This window comes from Mytilus trossulus, chromosome 14 (genome assembly GCF_036588685.1).
Source record: "Mytilus trossulus isolate FHL-02 chromosome 14, PNRI_Mtr1.1.1.hap1, whole genome shotgun sequence".
In the NCBI taxonomy this organism is placed as follows: domain Eukaryota; kingdom Metazoa; phylum Mollusca; class Bivalvia; order Mytilida; family Mytilidae; genus Mytilus; species Mytilus trossulus.
Window position 1 is genome coordinate 37,900,245 of NC_086386.1, and position 25,956 is coordinate 37,926,200.

General features: G+C 32.0%; 2 protein-coding genes across 2 annotated transcripts; both read left to right on the forward strand.

Annotated features, from left to right (window-relative positions):
- The first annotated feature begins 10,849 nt into the window (after positions 1-10,849).
- LOC134697274 (uncharacterized) lies at positions 10,850-11,839 on the forward strand. Its single transcript, XM_063559440.1, has one exon. The coding sequence runs from the start codon at positions 11,098-11,100 to the stop codon at positions 11,716-11,718; it is 621 nt and encodes a 206-aa protein (XP_063415510.1). The 5' UTR covers positions 10,850-11,097; the 3' UTR covers positions 11,719-11,839.
- Positions 11,840-20,929: 9,090 nt separating this feature from the next.
- LOC134697719 (neuropeptide Y receptor type 2-like) lies at positions 20,930-24,370 on the forward strand. The gene is made up of 2 exons (XM_063560003.1): positions 20,930-21,066; positions 23,224-24,370. Exon 2 carries the CDS (start codon positions 23,240-23,242, stop codon positions 24,368-24,370), a length of 1,131 nt encoding a protein of 376 aa, XP_063416073.1. The 5' UTR covers positions 20,930-21,066; positions 23,224-23,239.
- Positions 24,371-25,956: the final 1,586 nt, after the last annotated feature.

Consider the following 25,956-nt stretch of genomic DNA (forward strand, 5'->3'; position numbering starts at 1 on the left):
TGCAATCATACCACATCTTCTTTTTTATATTGAAAGAATGGTTCCTTTTGTCTAGAATTAAATTCAGAAAGGCGCATATTTTCGTTTAATTTCAATGCTTATAATATACCACCAGCAAGGCAAACAAGACACTCATAATAATCTTTTGGATAGTTGTCTGTGCCGTGTACACACATTTCTTGGCAAAGTACGTTATAAATATACAGGTGGTGTCAAATATTTTGTTCGTAATACTGTTTTGTTATCTCAAAACAAAATAATTGTAGTTTTAAAAATTGTGCACTATGTATTTACCTTCTGTTAATCAAAATTACTAACGAAACGGGTGTTCAGATCTAAGAAATGCACTTCATGGATGGATCTTTAAGGGGCTCATAGTCTAGGTAAACAAACTCAAATAAGAATGAACATAATATTCTAAGCAGTCTACTATATTAGCTTTGCCATAGTTCGAAAAAAGTGAATAAGACCTCAAGATGCAAATAAAATGCATGTTCATGTTTTCACTGTCACTTTATATATTAAATTTGTATTTACTAAATGATATTATATGACAATTCTATCGTTCATCTTCGATAATTATGATCGATACATTTACATAGATATAGGAAGATGTGGTGTGAGTGCCAATGAGACAACTCTCCATCCAAATAACAATTTAAAAATTAAACCATTATAGGTTAAAGTAAGGCCTTCAACACGGAGCCTTGGCTCACACCGAACAACAAGCTATAAAGGGCCCCGAAATTACTAGTGTAAAACCATTCAAACGGGAAAACCAACGGTCTAATCTATATAAACAAAACGAGAAACGAGAAACACGTATATATTACATAAACAAACGACAACTACTGTACATCAGATTCCTGACTTAGGACAGGTGCAAACATTTGTATATCCATATTTTGTAGGGATTGTACAAATAAATTTATATTATGATTTTTGGCGCATACATTTGCTTTATTGACGTTTTTTGTTTACTGAATGCAAGATTACAAAAACATCACTATAGCAACACTTTCAAAAAATAGAATCTTGTTTCACTATTTCGGTTTGACTTTGTAGTTTTAAAAGTTGAAAAAGTTTTGATTTCATTTTTATCTAGTTTCTTATTGTCAGACTCTTCAATACCAATGCTTCTTTTTCTTTGAGGGAATACGAAATCATCCATCTTGTTCATTGATTTTTTTAAGACTTTCCGAACCTTTTGAGATCTTGTTCTCACACTTTCTGGTATAGTTTGGTAAGCTGCGTCTCTAAAAACTTTATTATGACTAAGATAAATTATAGGTTTCATAACATACGTCATATGTGTTATTGGTACGACCATAGAATACCATCCACCCCACATTGAAAACGAGGCATACGCATCAAGGTAGCAAACAATGACGTATGGAATCCACATTACCAAGGCAACACCCCACATGATTGTATAAGTCACAGTCAAGTGTAAGTCCATTTGCTCTTCGGATTTTTCATAAACGTGTTCTATCAATGTAGTATGATCTGCATTCGTTTTTTCGTTCGAGTGAGGTGCCGGGAACAGTTCACCCTGTATCTTGGCTTCCGATCGAGATGTTGCTGACCCTGGTAAATCACAATTCTGTAGTATCTCAGTACTTAAAACTTCTATTTCCGGGCCGATTTCTAGTCTTGAATTTATCGTATCGATATGTGATACAGATAAAGCTTCGGTGGTTTCCCTCGAAAGTCTGCAAGTATTTTTTTTTTCAAACATTAGCTCGTGATTATTGTTTATCACTTCACCCGCACGAAATTTATTAATTTTTTGGCTAGCTACATCTACTTCCGTCTGTAGCTCTGAGAGCATATTTAGAATATTTTTCCGTTTTCTTCCAATAAGAATAAGAAAAACAATGGATAATGCAGATGGAATATAAATAGCAAATATAAACAATAGATTCATACCTCTTATATTGTCGGTATGTCTGATATTGCAAATATGTTCGTACGAAATATACTCCAAGACACCCCATCCGGTAAGTGGTAGTATTCCGACAAACAGAAAAACAACACACAAACAAACAATTATAATAATTGAAACTTTGTTTCTGCCTAGTGTTTTGTCATAAAGATCAGAGCCTGAAATCTTCATCCAACGTTCTATGAATATAATCAACTGTAGATAAAATGTCATTAACAGACATCCGGTTACCAAATCTCCGCTTACGATGCACACAAAATCGGATAAAATCCAATCTTTTGCAAAAGAAACAATAAGGGATGGGAATAAAATGAAGAAATACGCAACGAAATCTAAAACTATGAGACTTATTAAATATATCCTTCCTGATGATATTTCTAGTCGTTTTCTTCTAATAGCATGCACTAAAACAGAATTCAGTATTATTCCAATGATCAAAATGAGGAGAATTGTAACTCCAACAACTACAGGGAAAACATCATTTTCTAGCCAACGATAAAATGGTGATGTTAATGTTTCAAAGGGATCGGAAATACCCGATGTTCCAGACGAATTACTTGACATTTTTGTACTGATATTCCGTCTCAAATTTTGAACATGATGATAAAACGGACATCCAGGATATTTTTTAGTTACAAATTACATACACATACACTAATAAAACGTATGTAATTCCCTTACCTTTACAAATATGGATCGAAATTGCACAATTATGTCCGACTGGTTTAAACACCCCAAATTAGCGATCTTTGTATAAAATATTGTAATAAATACCCACGGAGATAAGTATCTATAATTCGTCGTATTTGTTTATTTTGACAGTTATTAAAGTTCCGGATAATTCTAAAGATAAACAAACTGGCAACGTTTATTAACCTCATAAAACGCGACTATAACATAACTTTTATAAGTATTTCTTTTAACTAGATTATAAATATGTCAACCTTGTAAAAAAATCATAAATTGTATTTTTTATTATCACATTGGGAAAGTTAAAAGTCGTAGTTTAAAAAGGAGATATTTTGAAATACATCTGAATGACGTTTATACTACAGTACAAGTTGAAATTCATTAGAATCAAGGATTCTCCCAATTTAAAAGTGCAAATTGGAATAAAATAATGTATGAGTAGAACATATAATTCTGATTGATACTATTAGTCAGTAAAATGTAGATTAAGAGTGAAAATCAGAATTCCTATATCTACTTGTAAAACTATTTTACTATATTAAAGTAGAATCCTGTGTACTTTTAAATTATTGATGGATTCATTGATAATAATCATAAAAGTATATTCGACACTGCCCGCCTTTAAGCTAAGTGACAGAACCAAAGACAATACTTGAAGACTTTGAAGTAAATTTAAAAGGTTAAGAATTTCATTTGGTTATAAAGAAAGTAAAAAAAATGACACATTTGTATGAACGTCTTCTCAAGCAAGCACGTGCAGTGTTTTAAATCAACAATGGCGGCTGTCGGCTCAAAACTGATATAACTTGTCTGGATATACTGATCCGCTTACACATGTGGACAGCTGTGTGAGCTATATAACATTAAGAAAATGAGGTATGGTTATGCAATGACACAGATTTATGCAACTAAATATCACTGTGCGGCTATCAATAATGAATATATTATTAAACCCATACCGTATCAAAGATATAAGGCACCAACATGTATTGATCAAAGCTACGAGATATATAAAAAATCTTAAGTATTTTTTTTTGTTCAATCAAAAATGAAAGTAAAATAGTGAAATGATAATTCGCTTTTAGCAGCCAAAATGATTCAATTTTGTCAAATTAAGCTAAGAAACATTGATAATTACTGATTCACTTGCAAGTGAATTAGTACACCTCATTAAATCCGTATTCATGTGAACTTCAATTTAACCCCTAGCTAGAAATTGACAACGCATGCATTATATATACGTGTACGGGTTATTTAAAGAAAAAGAATGTCAATAATAAAAGTGAAGCTACGGTAAATCATTTGATTACTGATTCGATCTATATAAAATCATTCTTGTACGGTTAAAACAATGACAACCATATTTTTTAAATCTATAAGATAAAATCAAACAGACCTATAAAAATCTAATTGCACGTGTTGGATTGATCTATTCATATCGTTATTTATGTTTACATTAGACTAGTCAATCTAGCATGAATTTGACCCTAACCCTAAAGTAATTGCAACAGAATATTTTTAAGCTTTAATCTTTATCTTTACACCCCAAATATACACAGAAAAAAGTCCAATAAAATCTAACTTGAGGAAGACTTAAAAATCACCATATTGCATTGAAAAGGGAGATAACTCTTGCAAAAAAGACAGAAATATCAATAAAAATTGATACAAAATTATAAATTTACCGCTTCTAATCATCAGAATGGATTGATTCTTTATTTTTAAGCGGTCTTTAGAGTATAACAAACAACTCTAAAGGTGTTTTCATATTTTAACCAAGCTATAATCTAGATTTCGTAATTCATTAGTTGACCGTTTGTTGAATTTTCCAACATGTCAAGGTTAAAAATCTCAAATTTAATAAAAACAATAAAGCATGTATTCTTCTTTTTTTGGTTTAAAGTTTATTAAGTTTAGTAAGTTGCTGAAAAAATATAATATACAGATATAAACAATACCAAATTTTCACATTATTTTTTCAAAATGGTTACAAAGCTTCAAATTTGCAATTTCTTTTAAGAAAAATGCATGAAAAAAAAAAAACTACCCATAAAACTTCGTTTTTTTACATTTCATGAGCAGAAGATTAAATAGTTTAGTCAAATATAAACTTAAAACCCCATCAAAGTATCATACTTTACATAAATTTCAAGAAAAACAACCAAAAACTGACCAAAAAAGACTCATTTTTGCAAGAGTTATCAACTTATCTCCCCTTCCAATGTTAATTTCCATAGGAAATTAAAAATGCTGATTTTGAGTTTTCCTCAAGTTAGATTTAAGGGACTTTTTTCTGTGTATATAGAGAGCATAATGCTATAGATTAGAACTAAAAACATTTTCTGTTGCAATTAGTTTGAGGTTAAATCTTAGTTTGACTAGACTAAGACTACATTGCTTATATGGTCATCTGAGGTCAGATCGATAGTTAATTAGATGGCGTCTTGACTAACAAACACACGAAACGAACCTGCATATTATCTACACCATGCTCTGTATACTGTTTATTTTAGACTTTTGGTAGTTTGGATATATGTTTTACATTGTTATAAATCAAATATGAGTATTTGAGTCAAATCTTTGACAATGAATTTAACAGCTACTGCCCCTTTAACAATTCATACGTTAATACCGACGGCCTAAATTATGTAAAAAAACAGTAAAAAACATCAAATTCAATCAACGTATAACCAGTTCCTTTAAAAACTCAGATTGTGTGTGTCAGTTTAGTAAAACGTGTCTTATTCGACCTGTTGATACTGTTTATAATGCTTTTTTGTTATTTTTTATTTTATTTATATGGACCTTGTCTGAACACCAGCTTTGATTATTTGTAATATCTTCAATTTTTCACTTATTCTTACTCCATTTGTATAAACTTCAAGATTATAATTATTTTTTTAAAACCTGTTTTTTTTTAAAGTGAATATTGATTGGTAAAATATTTCTCAGTGATGTCCTGCCATGGCTTTGTTTGATTTTGTTTGTTAGCTTGTTGGTCATGAATGTTTGTCTCTAATATTTTTTGTATTCAGATATCGCAGATCAAATTTATTCGTTCATTGTGTAATCCGATGATACGTTTTTTGATTGAGGTAAGTCTGCCAATTGATATTTTATCGTGTGGTTTCTATGTTGTGATGTTATGCTATTGTTTCAGAAAAAGCGAGAAGGTTTGGATCCATTAAAACGTTTAATAACGCTGCAAATGTTTGCACCTGTCTTAAGTCAGGAATCTGATGTACAGTAGTTGTCGTTTGTTTATGTAATTTATATGGCACGCCGTTATTATATTTATTCAATTTATAGATATCTTATTTAGTTAAATAAGATATCTTATAAACTAATTGAGATATCTTAATAACAAAATTAGATATCTTAATATTAATTGAGATATCTGATTTATTAATTTATAAGATATCTTATTAGCTATATACGATATCTTTTATATAGTTAATAATATAGATATCTTATTTACGTAATAAGATATCTCTATTAGTTTATAAGATATCTCTATAAATTAATAAGATATCTCTATAAATTAATAAGATATCTCTATTAATTAATAAGATATCTTATAAAGTATGTATTTAAAAGATATCTTTATAAAGAAGTAAGATATCTTATATACTTTATAAGATATCTTATTACTTAGTCTAATAGAGATATCTTATAAACTTATAGATATATCTTATACACTTTTAGAGATATCTTATTAACTTATAGAGATATCTTATTAACTTATAGAGATAGCTTATAAACTAATAGAAATATCTTATTAACTTAAAGAGATATCTTATAAACTTATAGAGATATCTTATTTAATTGGTTATAAAGATATCTTATTTAATATATAAGATATCTCCATAAGTTAATAAGTACGGAAGCCTGGAGCTGCCTTGTGTAATTGTTTATAACTAAACCATATTTGATAATCATTGCGATAATGTTTTGTATATTGCAAAATGACGTCTTATTTATCGCAATAATTCGCTGTATCTAACACCAAGGCACTTTATTTAGCGCAATGATTTGTTAAATTTAACACTAAGAAGACTTAATTATCGCAATATCTGCTATATATATACAACAAGTCGCCTTATTTATGGCAATATTTCGTTATATCTAACAACAAGACGTCTTTGTTATTGCGATGATTTTATTGTGTAAAAACGGTACCACTTAATTAACGCGATTTACGATTTTTTTTCGCTTTAAATTTCGGAATTTAAAGCTAAGTCATCATAATTATGGCGATAGCACATTTCAATTTACATATGTAGCGTGAGCAGCCATTCAACGGCCATTTTCGTTATGATCAACACCCGATCAACCAGACCATTTTAATAATTTCTTCATTTGACTAGAGAAGACTAAGTGGACCTACATACAAAGGAAGCTACCCTCATTCTGAACAATGCTTTTGGTAAGTAAATATTTCATGGTATCAACATAATAGCTACTGTTTGTTCTTTTTATACCACCAACTTGAAACGTGGGGGTATATAGAAATCGTTGCCCCCACCCGTCTTTCCGTCCGTTATGGTAGCCATGCAGGAGGTACCTTTTATCTGCGAGACTCATCCTTGTCCATTGAACAAAACTTAATAAAAATTTCACAAATTCTTTATAATATAATGCCTCTGTGCACCTTTTATTTCATATATTGATTGAAATTTATATTTTTTGGGTTTGCCATAGCAAAACAAGGACTTTTCCATCCCTTGCCAAAGGGTATTCATTTCTTATTCGCAACTGCAAGATCAACCTTAACCACTGAACAAAACTGACGGACAGACGACAATTATATACCATAATACATTTGTAGGTCCGTCAAAGTTTCGACAGGCGTATAAAAAACAGTTCAACTACTTTTACAAGCCGAAAAGGAAAATAGAAACGTGACGCCAGTAAACAAGACTTATTTTAATCTGAACATGCAAATTGAATATTATGTTATGTATTTTACATTAGACACATTCACAGAACAACACCATCTATTATGAGAGTCCCAGAAACTATAATAGTTGACAGTTTTCCTACTAATTCCACGTGTTTCCGAGTCATAGTAAACTCGAAATAGCCTACAATGCATTGCAGTTCATTGAGTCGATTGGTCAGTATTTTAAGGCCACAACAGCCTTCCGTTTTTGGAAGTTACTACATTTTTACTATGCAATATATTCTCACGTCAGAAAATCTAGAGTTCCCGACCTGTTTATAACAGGCATATATGGTTAACCATATCAAATCATATACAATTTTAATTGTGTCCTCAAATAATCATTTTGAGTAGTGCTTTCTGATCCCAAGGGAAAAAGGGTAAATAAATTGTTTGGTTCCGATTCAGCCTGAAAAGAAGAAAGGAAAATAATCAACTTTAGTTTTTGTCGAGCCTGCAACTTTTGTTGCAGAAAGCTCGACATAGGGATAGTGATCCGACGGCGGTGTTAGCTCACTTCTTCAAAGGTTTATATTTTAGAAGGTTAAAGACCTGGATGCTTCATACTTTTTATATAGATGCCTCATGTTATGAAGTTTCCGTCATTCACATGTCCAATGTCCTTGACCTCATTTTCATGGTTCAGTGAACACTTGAAAAAAAAGTTCAGAATTTTTGTAATGTTGAATTCTCTCTTATTATAAGTAATAGGATAACTATATTTGGTATGTGCGTACCTTGCAAGGTCCTCATGCCCGTCAGACAGTTTTCACTTGACCTCAACCTCATTTCATGGATCAGTAAACACAGTTAAGTTTTGGTGGTCAAGTCCATATCTCAGATACTATAAGCAATAGGGCTAGTATAGTTGGTGTATAGAATGACTGTAAGGTGTGCATGTCCAACTGGCAGGTGTCACCTGACCTTGACCTCATTTTCATGTTTCAGTGGTTATAGTTAAGTTTTTTTGTGTTTTGGTCTGTTTTTCTCATACTTTATGCAATAGGTCTACTATATTTGTTGTATGGAATGATTGTAAGGTGTACATGTCTAGCGGGTAGATGTCATCTGACCTTGACCTCATTTTCATGGTTCAGTGGTCAAAGTTAATTTTTTAAGGTTTGGTCTTTTTATCTAATATTATATGCCAAATGTCAACTATATTTGGTGTACTGAAATGAATTATAATCTGAATGTCAGTCCCGCAGGTTTTATTTGACAATAATCTCAATTTAACGGTTCATTGCACAGTGTTAAGTTTTTGTGTTTTGGTCTATTTTTCTTTACCTTTAAGTAATAGGTCAACTATATTTGTTGTATGGAAGCATTGTTAGCTGTACATGTCTGCCTGACATGGTTCATTGGTCTTTGTTTAGCTATCTTGGTTAATGTTAAGGTTATGTGACAGTTGTAATAAAGCTTTATTCTTAGGACTATCAACATAATATCAATGATTAGTAAAGAAGGCGAGACATTTCAGTGTGTGTACTCTTGTTACACCTTGCATGCATATCAAAATGAGCAAAAATACAGTTTCTTTACATTTGAACTACTAAGAGCATGACTTATTTGAAATAGGTTTGTATTGATTATGACTTTCCGTGGTTTTATTTAAAAATGTTTTTAATTATTACTTTTATGTCAAAAAAACCTACCACAGAGGAAGTTAGAAATAAGCAAAAATAAAAAGGGGCGGATGTTAGTCTGGTCAACAAGGTAACTGTGATTTAAAAACGGTTGAAATTACAATCCAAATTTTCCACACAAACCTCTTTTTAATCAACATTAACATCATGATAGAATTTCAATATGATCTGTTTGGTAGAACAAAATCAACCTTAAGTCGTTTGCATATTTCAACATTAATCTCAAAATTAGACCTATAAATTGACATTGAAAAAAAAACCCAGTTTTTAGAAAGCTTGTACGAGTTCGCTAGCAACCCTTTGCGGGTTTTTAATTTGATAGGTGACTTTTTGTTAAATATTTATTTGTTTTGAGATTGTTACACAAGTATGACTGATATACCCATTTTATTGCTATGTGACCTATTATAAAATTGAGAATGGAAATGGGGAATGTGTCAAAGAGACAACAACCCGACCAAATAAAAAAACAACAGCAGAAGGTCACCAACAGGTCTTCAATTTAGCGAGAAATTCCCGAACCCGGAGGCGTCCTTCAGCTTCCTATTATGTCTGTTTTGTTCATACATGTACATCGTTTTATATAGAATGGAATTTGATACGACTGTCATACAAGTGAGAAGTTTGGTGCTATAGAACCAGGTTCAATCCTACATTTTCTTCATTTGAAAATGCCTGTACCAAGTCAGGAATATGACAGTCGTTGTCCATCCGTTTGGTGTGTTTTGTCATTTGATTTTGCCATTTGATAAGGGACTTTCCGTCTTGAATTTTCATCGGAGTTCAGTATTTTAGTTCCATTTGATAGGATAACGTCATTAATTTTCATGGCATCAATTGACAATTGATGTTATGATAATGTACACACAAGCGCAAACGATGCATGGCAGATTTAAAATTTATGATTTGAGTTTTCTCTCAGTTTCATAAGAATGAAGATAACAATATGTATTTTAAGCTCCACGGCATCAATTGGTGATTTGAAGATTGCAAATACCCATTACTGGCTCTGCCAACGCCAGTAAAGTTAATTTGCGACCATCCAATTACGAAATGCTGCCGTCGCAGCTTAAAATATAATACAGTTATCTACTGATAAATATCTTTGCATACATTCATTTTGATCCAATCTTTAAGGCTATCTGAACATCTTCCCCAAGTTTACTATACATCAAATAAGACCATTTCAGTGGAACAAATGCAATAAAATAACAGTCTAAAGTTCTAAGTTGTACACTTTTATGTTTCAGATGGTACTTGCTCTTCTCCTGTTCTGCAAGGCCAGTGCTATTCCATATCCAGACATAGATGCCTCATTAGACGAACTAGTTGTATACTATACAAGTTTTTCATTTACAACAAAAGAAGTACTCGGGTTTTTACTAAACATACATCATATAATGCTGAGCGAAAGATCATTTTATAGAATTAAAAAACGTTTGAGATTGCAAAAAAGAGGAGTTGAAAGTGCTATATCTGATATTGTTACAAAAATTTTACAGTTAAGAAATGCAGGATATACCAATATAGGTTATCGATCTTTATGGAATGTACTTCGCTGCCTAGGCGTAAGAGCTTCACAACACACGGTTATGCTAGTTTTGAAAGCTATTGACGGAGAAGGCGTTTTAAGGAGACAAAGACATAGGCTTACAAGAAGACGATACACTAGTAACGGACCGAGCTTTTGCATCCACGTCGATGGATATGATAAGTTAAAGCCGTTTGGAATATCTGTTCATGGTGGAATCGACGGTTTTTCAAGAAAGATACTTTGGCTGAAGGCTACAAGTTCAAATAAAAATCCCCGTATAGTTGCAGGACATTTTCTTGAGTATTTGAAGACAAGCAAGAGGGTTCCAAGGGTAGTACGCATGGATGCAGGAACTGAAAATGTTATAATTGAACGTATTCAAATAGCTTTGAGATCATTTCATGCTGATAGCATGGCAGGACATAGAAGTGTTTCAATAGGAAGATCAACTGCCAACCAAAAGATCGAAATGCTATGGAGTTTTCTGATGCGAAATTTCACAACATTTTGGAGGAATTTGTTTAAAGATATGGTAGATGAAGGTATACTAAACAATGCCGACCCTGTGCATCTTGAATGCATACGGTTTTGTTTCCTACCACTTATTCAGAGACATTTAGACATGTTTCTACAATCATGGAACTCGCACAGAATAAGATCTCAAAGAAATGTTGAATGTCCACATGGTATACCTGACGTTATGTACTACCAACCTTTTATTTACGATAAATATGACTGCTCTTATGAATTGCCGTGTGACATAGTTGTATTGGATTACTTAACTGATATATACGCGGATGCTGTTCTACCTAGAGGCACTAAAGAAGAATTTAGACAATTAATAAATACTCTCACGTTTTTAGATATCGAAGAATTCGATGTCATTGAAACTCCAACACAGGCCAAAGAATTGTTCAACTTATTATCAGGCGTAATATCACAACATTTGTTAAATCGATAAAAAAATTACAGATTTAACATTTATTATTCATGATAAGTATCTGTTATGTCACCATGTTGTCGAATATATGGACCCGAATATATATTCGCGCATGAGCTATTTGATCTGTTGATGCAAAGAACAACATTGAAGTGCATAATGTGTACATACTAATTTTCTTGTTTTTCGTCATTTTGTCAGAATCGATATAAATATTGAATGAAAATGTTCTGTTGTATTCAGTATTATAAAAATAGTTAAGAATAAATGCCTACTGTTTCTTTTAACAAGTCTTTCCTATGCCCGAGTCATCATTAATTTGATAACAGTCCGACACATTTAAATATGCCATACTGATCTATTCCTTCATGATGTAGCTGAGTATCATTCAGTCATTTTTCATATCTGTTACAATAACCAAACACTTTTCCATAAAATTTAACGTGTCATACATAATCAAAATATTAAGAACAATCAAATCTTTTTTGGTGTCAACTCAATCAATCCATTTCATTCTTAATGAACTGGACAGAGTGTAGCTAAACTAAAGAGAAACACAATATACGATGTATCATGTCTGTCGTTCACGTCACTGAGTATAAAAGGGGGCATGGTTTCACATACACCACGATATTTGGAAGGTATCTAACGTCACAGTACCCGAATCGCACCGAGTACCAAAATTGCACCTACTAGTATTCAACAAAAATACTGAGGAAATCTTACTTGTTTTCATTGAGTCTAAACCCTGGGTATTTTTCGGGGTATATGTATGATTTGATACAATACACGTCATTCTACATTGCTGAACATATTTAAATATACAAAAACAGTAAAAATCAACAGATTTGTTTTTAACCGACCCTCATTGTCAATTAAAGATGCAAGTTATGATATAAGACAGACTTAATTGTATATATGTTTTATCCTTTTATTTCATGATCGATGAGATCAATGCGTTCAACGTAACATAGTCATCAAACTTGACTTATTCAGTGAGATGCAAATATCTGTATAGCTGCTTTTCATTCGTCTTTAGAAGATAATGTAAACAGGTAAATGCATGAAAATTCGAGAAGAAGAGAAACATGTTTGTTTCTCATTACAATGCCGATTGGTTACTAAAGTATTGAAAAACACATCTTTCGAACGTAACAAAAATTAAGAAACCTTTATAGCATCAATTTAAGATATAATGATCATTTCTGATTTGAGTGGGTTTTCATTTTTCTATAGTACGATTTATCTCTGGTTAATTCAACGTCTTTGAATCTATATTGTTTTATGTATGTTGGTATAGATTAGTGCAAGACCAATTATTCAAATGTTTCCTCAACATCGGAATGGTGAATAGTCGTGTCAATTCTTTTACATCACTGCACAATAAAACAATACTTTGGTTATATGTAGTCTAAAAAATCTTAAGATTTTGTCATTATCCACTTTCGATTCCAATGTATCTAGGGCATGTTATTGTAGTTACACAATAGATAAAAGTTGGTGTAGAAATAACCTGGCAAATGAAATTCATAGAGTCATATTACAAGTACCTAATGTTGCTTTATTGTTACATATATTTGTCTGTTTAAGCCGTTTTAACTATTTATGTTTTTTTTCAACCTGCACATTACGTCTGCAAGCAGCCATCTATAGACTTATTAAAGAAAACATGTCAAGTTTTACTAGGGAAACAATTGTGGACACAGTTCAGAGTGGGTAGATTGTTTGAAGGTTTGCCTGTGTTTTCTGAGAAAAAAGTTCTCTCCTTTATTCAGCATTAAACTGTCCTATGTTCAACTGTAGCAAAGTGACACTCTACCTCTGGCCTTTGTTAGTCTTGTAAGATTTTTAATTTTAGTTTCTTGTGTATAATTCGGAGTTTAGTATGACGTCCATTATCACTGTACTGGTATACATATTTTTAAGGGGCCAGCTGAAGGACGCCTACGGGTGTGGGAGTTTCTCGCTACATTGAAGACCAATTGGTGGCCTTCGGCTGTTGTCTGCTCTATAGTCGGGTTGTTAACGTTTTGACACATTCCCCATTTCCTTTCTCAATTTTACCTGTACCAAACACTACAATTATTAGTGTGTTTTTGTTTCTAATAGTAAGTTTTATTGTTAAAGACTTCACGTAGGAGACGCTAATTGCATGCATTACCAAATGATTCTTATAAAATAACCGAAATTAAATGCCAGTTAAAACCAGAGAGGAGAGTAATATAATACATTAGGTGCTTTTCAGAATGATTTGGTTTAAATTTACGAGATGGTATCTGATAGTATCTGAGAACCTACATGCATGAACTATTTTTGGGAGAAATTATATTTGCTTATACAGGAAATGAACAAATTATGACCGGAGCGGGTCCCCACTTAGGCATTCAATTGGCCCCCATTCATGAAAATTTCTGGATCTGCCACTGAGTTTGTCAAATTTTTGTTTCACAAAAAATACATTTGCATAATAATGGACTAAGCTTAAAGCAACGCAATTTACTAATAGTTTTACAGAAAGAACTCATGATCAATACAGTGATATAATGAGAACTGAAAATACACGACATTCATGTACATTAATTCTTCCTATTTATACCACAACTATGATTTAAGTAGCACTTCACAGTTCGATGTGTAGTTTCGCATTTTGATCACTTTTTCAAATATAAGAGCTAGTGTTCAATAAAATTCTTTTTTGGATAGCTGATGATTAAGATGATTAAAATAGCCTTCATAGTGAGCATCAAGAGTATATAATGTATGAAATGTGGCCTGTTTTCTGTATGACAGTCTGTCTTTGCATATCCAGACCAGGCAATGGTTTGTCAATTATTGTAATATATTTTTACAACTTTTTGTTGCACGAACTTTGTGATTAATTTTGCGACAAAAATGGGTCGAGAGACACCCATTTTTTATTTGATCATTGGGTAGATTATTGTCAACAGTTTCTGAAAAGGTATCACTCAAAGGCATTGAACTTCTAGTTTGATTCAAATTTTTGGGGAATATGTGACATTTTCACCCTTCTTTTTGCAAAATGTTACGTAAATAAATGCAAAATGTTCCCATGGATACACAAAACAGGAATTATATTTCTCTCTTTTAACTTTTGAAAATCAAATCTATGAAAGATACATTTGAACATGTATAACACAAACAGTTATGTTAATGTATTTGAAAAATATGAATAGAGGATGATGAAACATTTTGTGGTTCAATTTTAATTAATGTTTTTCTAACTGTACAGTGCTATCTTGACATAAATGTAAAACTACGTGCATCAGAAGTCCAGCAAAAGACATGCACTTATCATATTATATGTTCGTACTATGGATAAACATTCGATTCAAAGCAAGTAATTGTTCAATAGGAAAAATACTGGTCAGTCCAATCGTACTAGTTAATGGGACTTGGTATGGTGACCTGTGTCCTTCTGCAATAAAACCTTTCGGAGAATCAAGTTAAAATAAAGATCAGTGTTGCTTAATTTCAAAGCGGGTTTAAATCACATTACATCATGTTCCATGATTGTGTTCGCTGCCATATTGTATAGACTTGATTGTAAATAATAAACATATGAAAAGCAATAACTTTCCTTTGCATACCTTTAAAACTCAATCCTTGTCACTAAATAATTGAAAACATGCATTTACTATTACGTTTACCCTCCTCTTTTCCCCTTATACGATTTCAAAGTTGTAACACTTGATTGTTTTGGTTCCCCTTGAGAGTTTGACTGTGTTTTTGGCAATCACACCACATGTTCTACTTGTTTTTGTTATACGTAGACATTATCTAACAACCATATACATCATATACGGAATGCATCTTGCAACCCAAGAAACCAAATACAGAGTGAGACTGTGCCTAACAACCACATACACCCCATACAGACATTATCTAACAACACAGACACCATATACAGACTTCATCTAATAACCAAAAACACCATATACAGACTGTAACTAACAAACAGTGACACCTTATACAGACTGTATCTAACAAAAATAGACACCATATAAAAACAACTTCTATTTTGTTATACGTTGATAGTATCTAACAACCACAGACACCATATAAAGACTACATATAACAACCACAGACACCTTATATATACAGACTTTATCTTACAACCACAGACACCATATAAAGACTACATCTAACTACCACGGATACCATAAAAAGACTACATTTAACAACCAAAGACACCTTATAAAGACTACATTTAACAACCAAAGACACCTTATAAAGACTACATCTAACTACCACAGACACCTTATAAAGACTACATCTAACTACCACAGACACCATATAAAGACTATATCTAACAACCACAGACACCATATAAAGACTACATTTAACTACCACAGATACCATAAAAAGACTACATCTACCTACCACAGATACCATATAAAGACTACATCTCCCTACCACAGATACCATATAAAGACTACATCTACCTACCACAGACACCTTATAAAGACTACATCTAACTACCACGGATACCATATAAAGACTACATTTAACAACCACAGACACCATATAAAGACTACATTTAACTACCACAGATACCATATAAAGACTACATCTACGTACCACAGATACCATATAAAGACTACATTTAATAACCACAGACACCATATATACACAGACTTTTAACTACCATAGACACCATATAAAGACTTTATCTCACTACCACATACACCATATATATACAGACTACATCTGCCTACCACAGATGCCTTATAAAGACTACATTTAACTACCACAGATGCCTTATAAAGACTACATTTAACAACCACAGACACCATTTATACACAGACTTCTAACTACCACAGACACCATATATAGACTAAATATAACAACAACATATACCATAATATGACTACAATTAACAACCACATTTGGATGGAGAGTTGTCTCATTGGCACTCACACCACATCTTCCTATATCTACATTCACCATGTATATATAGACTTTATCTACATACCACAGACACCATATCTATACAGACTTTATCTAACTACCACAGACACCATTTATAGACTACATCTAAAAACTATAGATGTATACCATGTAAAAACTACATCTAACAACCACAGACATCATATAAAAACTAAATCTAACCAAAGACATCATATCTATACAGACTTTATCTAAATACCACAGACACAATATAAAAACTAAATCTAACAATCACAGACACCATATATAGGCTACATCTAACAACAACAGATACCATGTAAAGACAAATCTAACAACCACAGACGTCATATATATACAGACTTTAACTAACTGTCACACCAGCATTATATATACGAAGACTACATCTTACAACCACAGACAACAGGCATATATAGACTACATCTAACAACCACAGACAACATCTTATAACCACAGACACCATATATACAGGCTGCATTTAACAGTCAGACACCATACATACAGACTGCATAAATGTGTTAGTAGAATACCCTGGTGGTTTAGGGAAACATGTACTTCAAGCGCCCCCATAGACTTTTATCTTGTTATTGAGCGAAGGGTTTACAAAAATATTCTCCTCTGAAACTAATAAACCAAATTTACCCAAACTAGGTCACAATCATCATTAGGGTAACTAGTTTAAAAAATGTGTCCGATGACCCGGCCAAACAACCAAGATGGCCGCCATGGATAAAAGTAGAACATAGGAGTAAAATGTTTATTTTGGCTTATATCTCTGAAACCAGAGAGTTAAATTGTTTATCAGGTGAAGATCTTTCTGCTCTTTATAGTCAATTTTTATCAATTTTCATATTTTTTTGTAAATTTTTACAAAATACCTTCCACTGTAATTACTGGGCCAAGTTCATTATAGATAGAGATAATTGTAGCACACAAATGTTCAGTAAAGTAAGATCTACAAACACATAAACATCACCAAACCAACAATTTTGTCATGCATTTATCTGTGTCCATTGTTTAATATGCACATAGAACAAGGTGCGCGACACAGGCTCTTGAGAGCCTCTAGTTTATAGTTAGTTTGGATGGCAGATGCTCATAACAAACATGGTGTCGTTTAGTCTAAATTACATTAATAAATTTATGAATGCGGATATACTAGAATGTGAGTAGTGTTTTTAAATGTTTTTTTTATGGATAAATATAAGACTACACGGAAACAACCAGTTGAGGTATTCTAGGGAAGGGATTATGACTGATGGTGTTTAACTCTACTTTCAACACTATTGTGCTATTTCGTGATAGTCGGTTTAAATATATAGATGAATTCGGAGGATGGGAAAGGGAAGAGGGCGTTATTATTCATTTTAATATGTCGCAAATTATGTCTATTTTTCAGCTCTTACAAGGTAACCATATATGAAATCTCCTATCTCCCAACCTAACAAACGAATAAATTTAAAATGGTTTTCCTCTTTATTAACAAAAGTGTAATTTGATTGACTGCTTTTTGCAAAATTTAACCCCCAGTGAAAAATATGTCATGCTTGTTCAGGAAAACAAGACTTTAAAAGTTAGATTTATAATTTAAAAACAAGGAGATGTGATATATTTCTAATTTAAATATGATGGATTCAAACAATAAAAGGAAACTTTCAAAATGGTTAAACCCGATACAGTAAAGTCGTCTATAAAAGGCTTGACATGAAAAGTGGGAAACAATTTACACACGCAATTGGCCAAATTAAACATAAAAAACAGTTACAAAATATTAACTGTGGGTCGAGACAGGAACCACCGACAACCACTAAACTACAGGTTCCTGACTTGTGCCAATACATACAGATACAAGATACAAGGGATTTATAAAAAAAAAAAGAGAGAGGGAGAAAAATAATCAATCTAAGAAACGTCTGGTATACGTTGTATACTTGCATATAGATCCATGATATACAATAAAAGATTTTATTCAAAGTATTGAAGTACTGAACATCGGATGATCGCAAATTCTTGTGGTTGGTCAAAAGCACATGTCATAGAAGACTATATATAATTGAAATTGAGGTTAATGTACACAAGAGTTGATAGACAGTCTGAAGTGTGGGAATATATATTAAAATCAAAATCTTGCGATAACTAAGTCGTCTTGTTAGTATGGCGATATATAAGGTGTCTAGAGCAAATCATTGCGATAACTAAGACGTCTTGTTGTTAGATATAGCGAAATATTGCGATAACTAAGGCGTCTTGTTATTTATAGCAAATAATAACGATAAGTAAGGCTTCTTCTTTTCAAATATAGCAATGCATTGCTCTAAATATGGTGCCTTAGTGTTAGATATAGCGAAACTATTGCGATAAATAAGTCGTCTTATTACATAAAGCAAATTCTTGCGATAATTAAGTCTTCTTACTGTTAAATATAAAAAATTATTGCGCTAAATAAAGTGCCTTGTTGTTAAATATAGCGAAATATTGCGATAAATAAGTCGTCGTATTGCAATATACAAAATATTATCGCGATGATTATCATATATGGTTTAGTTATAAACAATAATACAAGGCAGCTCCAGGCTTCCGTAAATAAGATATCTCCATAAGTTAATAAGATATCTCTATTAGTTTATAAGATATCTCTATTAATTAATAAGATATCTTATAAAGTATGTATTTAAAAGATATCTTTATAAAGAAGTAAGATATGTTATAGACTTTATAAGATATCTTATTAATTAATAGAGATATCTTATTAACTTATAGAGATATCTTATAAACTAATAGAGATATCTTATAAACTAATAGAGATATCTTATTTACTTTCAAATTAAATAAGATATCTTATAAAAATTAAGATATCTGAATCCTTAATAAGATATCTTGTTAAATAAATAAGATATCTTCAAATTTGAATAAATATAAAAACGGCGTGCCATAAATATATACGTGTTTCTCGTTTCTCGTTTTGTTTATATAGATTAGACCGTTGGTTTTCCCGTTTGAATGGTTTTACACTAGTAATTTTGGGGCCCTTTATACATGTAGCTTGTTGTTCGGTGTGAGCCAAGGCTACGTGTTGAAGGCCGTACTTCAACCTATAATGGTTTACTTTTTAAATTGTTACTTGGATGGAGAGTTGTCTCATTGGCACTCACACCACATCTTCCTATATCTAGTAATTTACCGCGTAATAATAATTTACCTTGAAGAATATACGTGGTATATTTTCTTCTGCACGCGACACAGCGATCCACAGCAATGATTCAATCGAATTAATAGAATAAGAAACTTGTACATAAGTATAATGATTGTTGATATCGCGTTTAACAATTTTTAAGAGATTTTTTTCATATTAAATTGATGTCACATAAAGTTAATTTAAAGTTCAATCCTATATTTCTGCTTTCATTAACACATTCAAGAATACATAAGAATGTGTAACTATACATTTACAATGTAGTTTCATAAATATTTTGGGGATTTGAAATAAAAAGATTAAATAGAGAATAGAAATTGGAAATATGTCAAAGAGACAACAAGCTGACCAATGAGTAAAAACAGCCGAAGACCACCAATGGGTCTATAACGCAGTGATAAAATCCCGAACCCGCATTGGACTTTACCTCGCCAAGTCCGTTGTCAGAATAGGTAACAAAAGAAACTAAGCAAAATGACGATGATTCATAAATTAACAGAGAAACTATATGCTATCAGTAGTTACTGACATGCCAGCTCAAGACATCAATTAAACGTATTGAAAGATAATGTCTTTATAATATAAATTTCAAACACATTGATCCCTCCCGTTCGGGGTTTAGAACAATGTATCATACGTATATCCATCATTACATATAATTATGTCTTTTTTTAGGAGAACTTTGCCCGTATCATGGCAACAAATGGTTTTAGAATAAATGTATTCATTTCTGATGCAAAGACACTATGAATGAATGCCGACATTTTAGCGCTTTGAAAAGAATGATACCATAAAAGATTGGATGTGATTTACTAATTTGATACATAGTATTTGTACGTGAACAAAAAAAACACACTTTTCTTTGACGCTAAATTATAAACAAATGTACAATCAAGAAGCCGTTTATTATTGCGGCTGACGGGGGCAGAACATTTAGATTAGGTTACAGATAACAGGAAGCTTAAACCATCATGTTAGACTAGTAAGTAATATGTTCGCAAAGAAGTACGTAGCATTTCGAATTATCGTCAAAACGCAATTAAGCTTAAGCTTAAGTAGTTAGGAATACATGTACATACATCATTTGCAAGAAAATTTCCAAACTCAAGCTCGGATGCGAGTGAGAATGTCGGGTATTAATGGGGTCTGTATGAGCAAATAACGTCTTTTACCTGGCATCTTTGCATTAACCATTTAATTGAGTTGTAATGTCTCTTCCATTCGAAAAGGTAAGCGAAATCTTTTTATCTCTTAATATTTTTATAATTATACTTGTATATTGGAATTATTACAAGAAAGAGAAATTAATTAAGGTAAATTATTAAGAAAGAAAATATTGTCATAATAAATGTAATTTGGTAAATGCAATTAAACAATTTAATTCTTTAATTGATAATACATTATCTTTTTTTTATTTCTATTCCAAAAAATGAATTATATTTGAGGAATGACTGCTACATTTTTTCTTCTGTTTGTGAAGAAATTACATTAAACATGTGGTGCACACTGGTTAACTCGCTTAACGGTTCATTTAAAAGTGGGGACAAATTTTCAGGTTATTTCGAATAGAAAAGAAAATAATACAGTCATTTCTAAACATGCCTAATGTAGTAATTTTTTAAATGCTTTAAATTTGTTATAGAAATTAAACAAATTGCCTGTTCAATTTCTGGCAAATTATATATATATTATAGACATGAAATAGATATTAAGTTCATGTTGTAAAGCGATGAAATTTATGTTGATTAGAATAAAGATTATTCCAACAAAATGTAGCTCGCGGGTGAATTTCGCGGCTTTTATAGTTTTAATGTTCAAAACTAGAACTCCGGCCGAATAGAAAAACTACTTTTGATCTGTATTTCAGTTGGCCATTTAATAACCTGTCCTTACCTTTACAATGACAGATGGGTACATTGTCCTAATCATAGAACCTAGATTTAAAAACCAATCAATTGAAAACAAGACAAGTGTAATATGGAAAAGAGAAAAATTATGAAACAATTTTGAACAGAATCAAGATTGGAATAAAGGAAAATCCTTTGAATTATTGGCATTTACAAAGGTATGTTTATTTATGATGCAAATCTATAATGTAATATTCATAACAAACATTATGAAACTTACTTTTCAAAAAATGCAACTAAAATCTGATGCATTCGAGGAATATGTCTAAGAAAGATCAGTCAAATAAGAACAACATCACATATATGATAAGTTAGTGGACTACTTAAGATATTGTATAGCAAATTTCTTATCATGTCTCTGCAAAGACCGTTCTGAATATGCATGATCATATTTGCCACTGGACTGTAACATATACATGTAATATCTGCCAAAGTGAAATTCAATTTCATTCGTATAATCTGGATTTAGTTTATGAAATTCATCTATTAGTCATATTTAATATACACTAGAACACACCCGTGATATCGCGGGTCCGTAACTGAATTAAAGTATATAACTATGCGCAAGACTTATTTTTGTATTAGTATTGTCATCTGATAAAGTCATGTCGCCGATTTTAAGATAATTATCACAGTGAGTTTTCTCTGCTTTCAAATCTTTCTGTTTGAACCCGTCTAACTGGAACTTATCAATTATTTGTAATATTAATTATTTGGAAAACAAAAGGTCCTGGGATGGAGTATTTTTTTTAAATCAACAGCATTGTCCTATATTAGTTATAAATAAAGTTGAATTCTTTGATTCGCTGTTTTCATGACGTCATGCCCGCTAACAAATTAAAAACTGTACCTATACGCCTTATTTTTAGTATTCGTAGTGTTATCTTATAAAGTCTTACTGATTAAAATACTACAATAGGTAACAATTTGACAATTTAGTAGTGTCAACCCTGTGATAATTTATGACCCATGTATATAGCATATTTATCCTAAATACACCGTTTGGTGGTGCGCCTGTCAGATGCGGAACGTACAGATAAAGTAATAGGTAACAGGTGGCAGGTGAATATGCTATTGGTATCGGTATCGGACTCGACCCGGAACTTCTTTATTATTGGCAATATTAATTACGTGGAAAACAAAAGGGCCTGGAGTGGTGTAATTTTTAATCTACACTTTTGTACTATATTAGTTATATATACAGTTGAATTCTTTGATTCGTCGTTTTTACGTGATGACGTCTGACAAATTGGACCTTGTAATTTTAGTATTATAGATAACGTGTTTGTCATTTAGTAGCCGTTGAAATTGTAATTGATTGTAATAACTTGGGAAAGGTCAAATAATTTATGTATAATATATGAACCACAAACTTGTTCTTAATGTATTGTCTATTGAATGGAATATCGTAAACACATAATACAGACAAGTTTACTTAGAATACATACTTAATAACTAAAAAGATTTTTTTATTATTAGAAAACAGAAAACCGAGATGCGTTACAAAAGAGAATCGCCGTACAAATTTACAGAATACATTTTCTTGACGCCTGTTCCAGAATATCTAAATGACATTGTTGGACCGATTATTTCCTACACAGCTATCTTATTTAACATTGTGGTCATTATCATTCTTTTTCATAAAACTTTGAGAACACCGTCTTCAGTTTTGATGCAGGGACTTGCGTTGTCAGATGCTCTTACAGCACTATTTTCTTATGGATTAGAACCATTTTTGTTAAGTAGCTACATTAGAGATGGATATTCTGGACAAATGGGAACAACAGCTATTTATTTTCTAATCTGCAAGTTACATCATTACAAACTAATGATGGTCGATCTATTTCATTTATCATCCGTTTTGTTGACAACAGCTTTAGGAATTCAAAAGTTCGTAGCAATAAAATGGCCAATTTGGAGCTACATCAAAGTAAAAAGGAGGGAAATGTTAGCAGTAGTTGTTGTGATATTTGCTATTTCTGTCGGATTGCATATTCCTAAATTTCTTGTAGCAGATTTTAGACGAGGAGAGTTCGAGGCGAACGAATGTACAATAGCAACTACATCAGAATCACTTTTGAATTACAGTTTTATATATTACTCTTCCATGACCGCAATAGTTTTACTTTTATCATCGGTAATTATGCTTTTCACGTCTATATTTATTATATGGTCTCTTATACGTGAAAGGAATATTCAAAGCACTAGTAGTGTAAATTTACAGAACATTAGAAGGAGATCATCTAGGTTAATTGCTGTTGTAACAGTGACGTTTCTCGTTATTGAGTTTCCTAGAATTTGCATGTTTGGTATAATGCAGCTGTTTTCGGAGAAGGATTCTCATAGCAGTCAACTCATTGTTGATCCAAGCACACAATTGATGGTTTCAGCCTATGTAGTTTTTAAATTCGAGGATAATGATATAGACGTATTGTTAAAGCTGAAGCTGGTTATTGAAATAACAAGACTGTTGGTAGTAATTGCTTGCTTATCAAACTTTATAATATATGTTATAATGAGTAAACAAATACGTGGTGTTCTCAAAAGCAAGCTTGGACTCTGTAAAAATAGACACACCGTCTCTGAGCCAGCAGTTTCTTCGTGCTTTTCGGTAAATAGTACGTAATATCATACTATCTAAAATGTGTTGTCACGTGATTTGTGTCTTCTTTTCTTGTTTATTAAATATAACTAATTGTAAAGAGTTAATCAACTTTAGTCCTGTGATAATTCGAAGACCTATATAACGTGCTTACATTCATTGCACAAGACTCGTTTGAATTGGACTACGATTTGCTTTGTCTGTCAAACGTTCCATACATAACAACAATTGCGCGAATACAATAACACTAATGGTGCATTTTGTACCAATGTTTCTACATGTACACTAGTTGCGCATTTAAACAACACATACTTCGTGGTCGATGCTCAATGTCAAATCATTTGAAAATCCGAATATGTATTTTTCATAAGCTATACGACGGGTGACAGATGATTAAAATTAGTATGTTAGTCAGTCATAATTTAGCAATCGTGTCAAATACTTTCAATGTAAGTATAAATTTCCAATGAAGAACGCAAATTGATTTACAGTTTGTCAGAAATTATCTAAATCTCTATATTAAGTTTGCGCCCTTCCAAAAATCTAGTAACTTGAACATAAACATGATGACAAAAATATTTGACCTGCCTATATTTGCACCGTACCATACTGTTGATAACTATTGCCTAGTCCCTTGTTTAAATATGTTTGCAAACTAGTTCATGTTTTACTATCTATAGATATAGGAAGATATGGTATGAGAGCCAATAAGACAACTCTCCATCCAAGTCATATTTTTTTTTAAGTAAACCTTTATAGATCAAAGTACGGCCTTTAACACGGAGCATTGGTTCACCCCGAACAATAAGTTATAAAGGACACAAAAAAAATATTAGACTGTTTAACAAATTCAAACAGGAAAACCAGCAATCTAATCTGTATAAAAACGAGAAGCGAGACACCATCAAAATACGACAACCACCACTAAACAACAGGTTCAAAACTTAGCCTCTGTGTTTGTGTACTCTGGCAAACTGTATTTTTACATGGTATATGTACATGATGTATACATCTGTAAAAGTGCTCAAAGATCACCATTCAATACACGGGCCGTATACAATAACGATAATGGGTTGTTGCAAATCTTACAACCAGTCAGACCAGAAAAGAGAGATCAACTACCCGCCTTCCTTCCTTGATTTTTTTCAACAAAGGACAAATCGTCAAAATTTGCATTTTTTCAGAGATCGTAGTGCGATTATGTACTAGTGTGACCGCGGTATAATCATTTAAGATCATTGTTGTCTTCCTTTCTTAGTAAATCCCTCCTTTCTCGGAGCACCCGAAAAAAAAAAATGCCGCCAATTAGAATAATAGTACGTGTCAGGTACACAGGTAGCTAAAAAAAGCAATTTTGTAGAGTAATTTACAACAGAAATATTTTTTGGAAAAATAAATAGTTTTGTTAATTGTAAGAGGGAAAATTCATATTATTAGCAAACAATTATCAAAGCTGGTATAATTAAATTACAAATAGAGAGACCATATATAACCTTGAATAAGTAAAGTGACCAAAACATCAAAGAACAATAACACAATGCAACTATATCAACAGGTACGATTTGAGAGTACGCGTAGTTTACTGAAAGGTATTTAAAAGCCAAAAATAA